The sequence below is a fragment of the Aptenodytes forsteri genome, unplaced genomic scaffold (genome assembly GCF_000699145.1).
Source record: "Aptenodytes forsteri isolate BGI_AS27 unplaced genomic scaffold, ASM69914v1 Scaffold321, whole genome shotgun sequence".
NCBI lineage: Eukaryota > Metazoa > Chordata > Aves > Sphenisciformes > Spheniscidae > Aptenodytes > Aptenodytes forsteri.
This window is the reverse complement of record NW_008795030.1, coordinates 2,104,805-2,108,302: the sequence shown is the minus strand read 5'-3', so window position 1 is coordinate 2,108,302 and position 3,498 is coordinate 2,104,805. Positions and strand designations below refer to the sequence as shown.

At 62.5% G+C, this 3,498-nt stretch overlaps 1 protein-coding gene across 1 annotated transcript in view; it reads right to left on the bottom strand.

The window, feature by feature from the left end:
- GALE (UDP-galactose-4-epimerase) overlaps positions 1-2,472 on the bottom strand; it is a 2,635-nt gene extending 163 nt beyond the window's left edge. Inside the window, exons 1-9 of the mRNA XM_009276243.1 lie at positions 2,352-2,472; positions 2,134-2,249; positions 1,735-1,848; positions 1,297-1,473; positions 1,052-1,165; positions 888-954; positions 685-770; positions 451-528; positions 120-234 (exon numbers count right to left, since the gene is read on the bottom strand). Coding sequence (XP_009274518.1) covers positions 120-234; positions 451-528; positions 685-770; positions 888-954; positions 1,052-1,165; positions 1,297-1,473; positions 1,735-1,848; positions 2,134-2,249; positions 2,352-2,472 — 988 coding nt within the window. The remainder of the gene's footprint in view (positions 1-119; positions 235-450; positions 529-684; positions 771-887; positions 955-1,051; positions 1,166-1,296; positions 1,474-1,734; positions 1,849-2,133; positions 2,250-2,351) is intronic.
- Between the last annotated feature and the right edge of the window lie 1,026 nt (positions 2,473-3,498).

The following is a 3,498-nucleotide window of genomic DNA, read 5'->3' as shown; positions in this document are numbered from 1 at the left end:
CCCCCCCCTCCCAGCGTCAGGTGCTCGCCTGCAACAGGGAGAGAGCGGCAGTGAGGGGTGGGCCAGAAGAGGGGCAGCCGGCGGCGCACAGCGCGCCGGGGAGTGGGGGGTGCTCTTACACATCTTGTCCAGGCCAAAGGCAGCTTTCCAGCCCAGCTCGCACTCGGCCAGCGCCGGGTTGGCGTAGCAGGAGGCCACGTCTCCCTCCCGCCGGCCCGTGATCTTGTACTTGATCTGCAGGGAAGGCAGCACCGTGGGGTCTGGGGGCTCCTGGTTCTCGGCAGAGGGGCCTCATCCGAGGCCCCGGAGCTGAGGGGGAGGTGCCAGTGGCTGCCGCAGACACAGGCACAAGGGCTGCCGTGGCAGTGACGGCTTGGGGCGGCGACGAGGGGCCTGTGGGAGCAGCTGGCTCCGTGCCCGCAGCCCTGCAGGCTGCGGGTCAGACCCTACCTCCCTCCCTGAGGCTTTCTCCATGGCCCGGACCATCTGCAGGACGGAGTAGCCGGTGCCTGTGCCCAGATTGTAGATCTGGGAGGAAGATAAGGAACATGGGTCAGCTTCTTTCACAAGGGGAGAAGGGCCAGGCCCCCTTTACCTTCCCCAGGGCTGCAAGAGCCGGGCCCTGGCCCAGCCCCACAGCCCTGGCAGGGCTGACCACACCCCAGACAATGGCCCTCTTGGTACCTTGCAGCCGCAGTTCTCCTTGAGCTTCTTCAAAGCAGCGATATGGCCCTTGGCCAAATCCACGACGTGGATGTAATCCCTGACGCCTGTGGGGACACAGAGGGTGAGCGCAAAGCCCTCCTGCCCGGGGCGCAGCCGGGCTGGGGAGCTGCGATGGCTGCCCCGGGGGACGGGGTGTCTGCTCCACCCCTTCCGCGACGTACCCGTTCCATCGTCCGTCCTGTAGTCGTTCCCAAACACGCTCAGGAATTCCCGGCGCCCCACTGCCACCTGCACAGAGGGACAAGCCCACGAGAGCCCCGTCACCCTGTGCCCCACTCAGGCACCATGAGCCCGGGGGTCCTCAAAGGCTGAAGTGGGGCAGTACCTGTGCCACGTAGGGCATGAGGTTGTTCGGGATCCCCTGAGGATCTTCTCCGATCATGCCTGACTCGTGGGCACCGATGGGGTTGAAATAACGCAGGAGAACGGCATTCCAGTCCTGGGGAAACACACAAACGTGGCTGCCTGGGAAGAGTGTAGTGCTGTGCGGCGCTGCCTGGTCACCCCAGCATGCTCCAGTGGGAAAAGACCTCGGTTCCCAGCCCTGCGCGCCTTGGGGCAGCTCCTCACCCTCTCTGCTTTGCAGAGATCTCGAATCATCTCCTCAATGAAGTACTTGGATTTGCCGTAGGGGTTGGTGCAGCCTCCAACTGGGTGGTTCTCATCCAGGGGCAGGTATTTGGGGTCTCCGTAAACGGTGGCAGAGCTGCTGAACACGATGTTCCTCACGTCGTGGGCTTTCATGGTCTGTGGAGCAGGGACCAGCCGCCACTGAGCCAGCAAGCTCCGCGCCCTCCAGCTCAGCTGCGCGGCTCAGCCCTCCGCAGGCGGCAGCTCCTGCCATGCAGGCACTGTTACACCCCTGGGACAGGGCCTGGGCAGGGGGAGCACCGCAGGGACCAGGCTGCCAGCCAGAATGGCCACCCCAGAGCAGGATCACACCCAGCACCAGTCACCCAGCACCCGTGCGGCCCCCAGCGCCACACGCTGCCTCTCGGCTCCGCTCACCTCCAGCAGCCGGATGGTCCCGGTGAGGTTCACCCTGTAGTACTCCAGGGGCTTCTGCACAGACTCCCCCACTGCCTTCAGCCCCGCAAAGTGCATCACAGCTGAGAAACGGTGCTGCAGAGGGAAAAAGAGCTTGGCGTTAGTGCCACAGCAATAGGAGACAGAAGCTCCAGGCAGAAACCAGTCAGAAGTCTCCCCAGGAGTTTCATTCAGCCAGCCCGTGTGGTCTCCATGGCCCAGAGGAACATTTGCTGGTCATGGCATTTCCTCAGCACTGTCCTCCCCGCTCAGCTCCTGCCCAGTCCACGTCTCCCTCCTGGCTCCCACCCCCAGCACAAACCCCTCTCACTCCCCGCAGCCCATGAAGCCACCTTGGGGCACCGCAGCTCTCGCTCTCACCTTACTGAAGAGCTCCTGCAGCGCTGCCTCGTCAGTGATATCCAGCTCCTGAAAGAGGATGGGCTGGCACACGATCTGCTGCACACGCCGGAGGCTCTCAGGGAGCGCGTCTGCCCCTGGGGAGATGGAAGGGAGTGAGGTGCTGGGATAGCGGGAGGTCCTGGCATAGACCGAGAGAGTCTGAGCCCCTTGCATGGGAAAGGATGAAGGCTCTGTACCTCGAATGGCATTGTGAAAGTTGTCTATGACCACGGGGACATAGCCAGCCTCCACCAGCTCCAGCACACAGTGACTGCCGATGTAGCCAGCTCCGCCGGTCACCAGGATCTTCTCTGCCATGGTTCCCTGGGGGAGGAAAGGCCCTTCAGTGCAGAGCGCTGTGTGAGGTGGTCTGGGGTGAGCACAACAGCTACGGGCCCTGGGAGGGAAGGGGCAGGCAGGACTTGGACACTGTCACGTCAGCACTGCCTCTAAGCACTCCCTCCACTTGGCCCAGCCAGCGCCAGGACGACACCCAGAGAGGAATGGGCTGGGCAGGTTGTAGCACACCCTGCCGACATGGTTCACACCTCTCGGACAGGGAGGGTTTATCTGACACTTGTCACATACCGGGGAAAAACCCTTGTTCTTCCTGTTAAATCCAGGTTAAAGATCCTGGTGTCACCCATATCCTACAGCACAAATCCCTCAGGCTAATTCACCCCTAAGCACAAGGGCAGGGAGTCATCTAACGGTATTAACTTGGGTGGTTTCCTCAAGGGGCATCAGCTCTGCCCTCTTCCCCCCATCCCCCTTTTTTCCTCCAGCTCCGACATCCCCTCTCTACAACAGTCCCAGCACTCCCTCCAGCCTCCCCTCCCTTGCCCAGGGCTGGCCCCGTTCCACCCCTGCTTCCCAGGAAGGTGGGCATTGGGTCACTGCAGACTACAGGGACATTTGCTGGCATACACAAAATGGAAACCTGGAAGCTAACCTGCAAGAAAGCCCCCGTCCCTGGGAACCGAGCAGCAGCTCCTGCCCAGCGGGTAGGAGGGAGAATCCTCTTTACTACCAAGGCATACAGAGGCAGCACAGGGAAAGTTTCCACCCCGGGTGACTTGAGTCACTCTCAGAGCTGTGTCTCAGGCTGAAAACCAAACTGACACCCCTAAACCGCCCTGCCCTGTGTCTGCTGCCGGCCCCAGGGCTGCTCTAGCAGCCAGCAAGGGCAGTTCCAAGGGAGGCCAGAGCCTGAGCCAGGCAGGTGAGGGCTGGAAAGCCAAAATAACGCTGCTTTTAGCCAGGCAGGCGAGCAGGCAGCAGGACAGGGCAGGGGCCTGCGGGACAGGGCGTGTACGTGGGACAGGGACAGGGCGCGGACGTGGC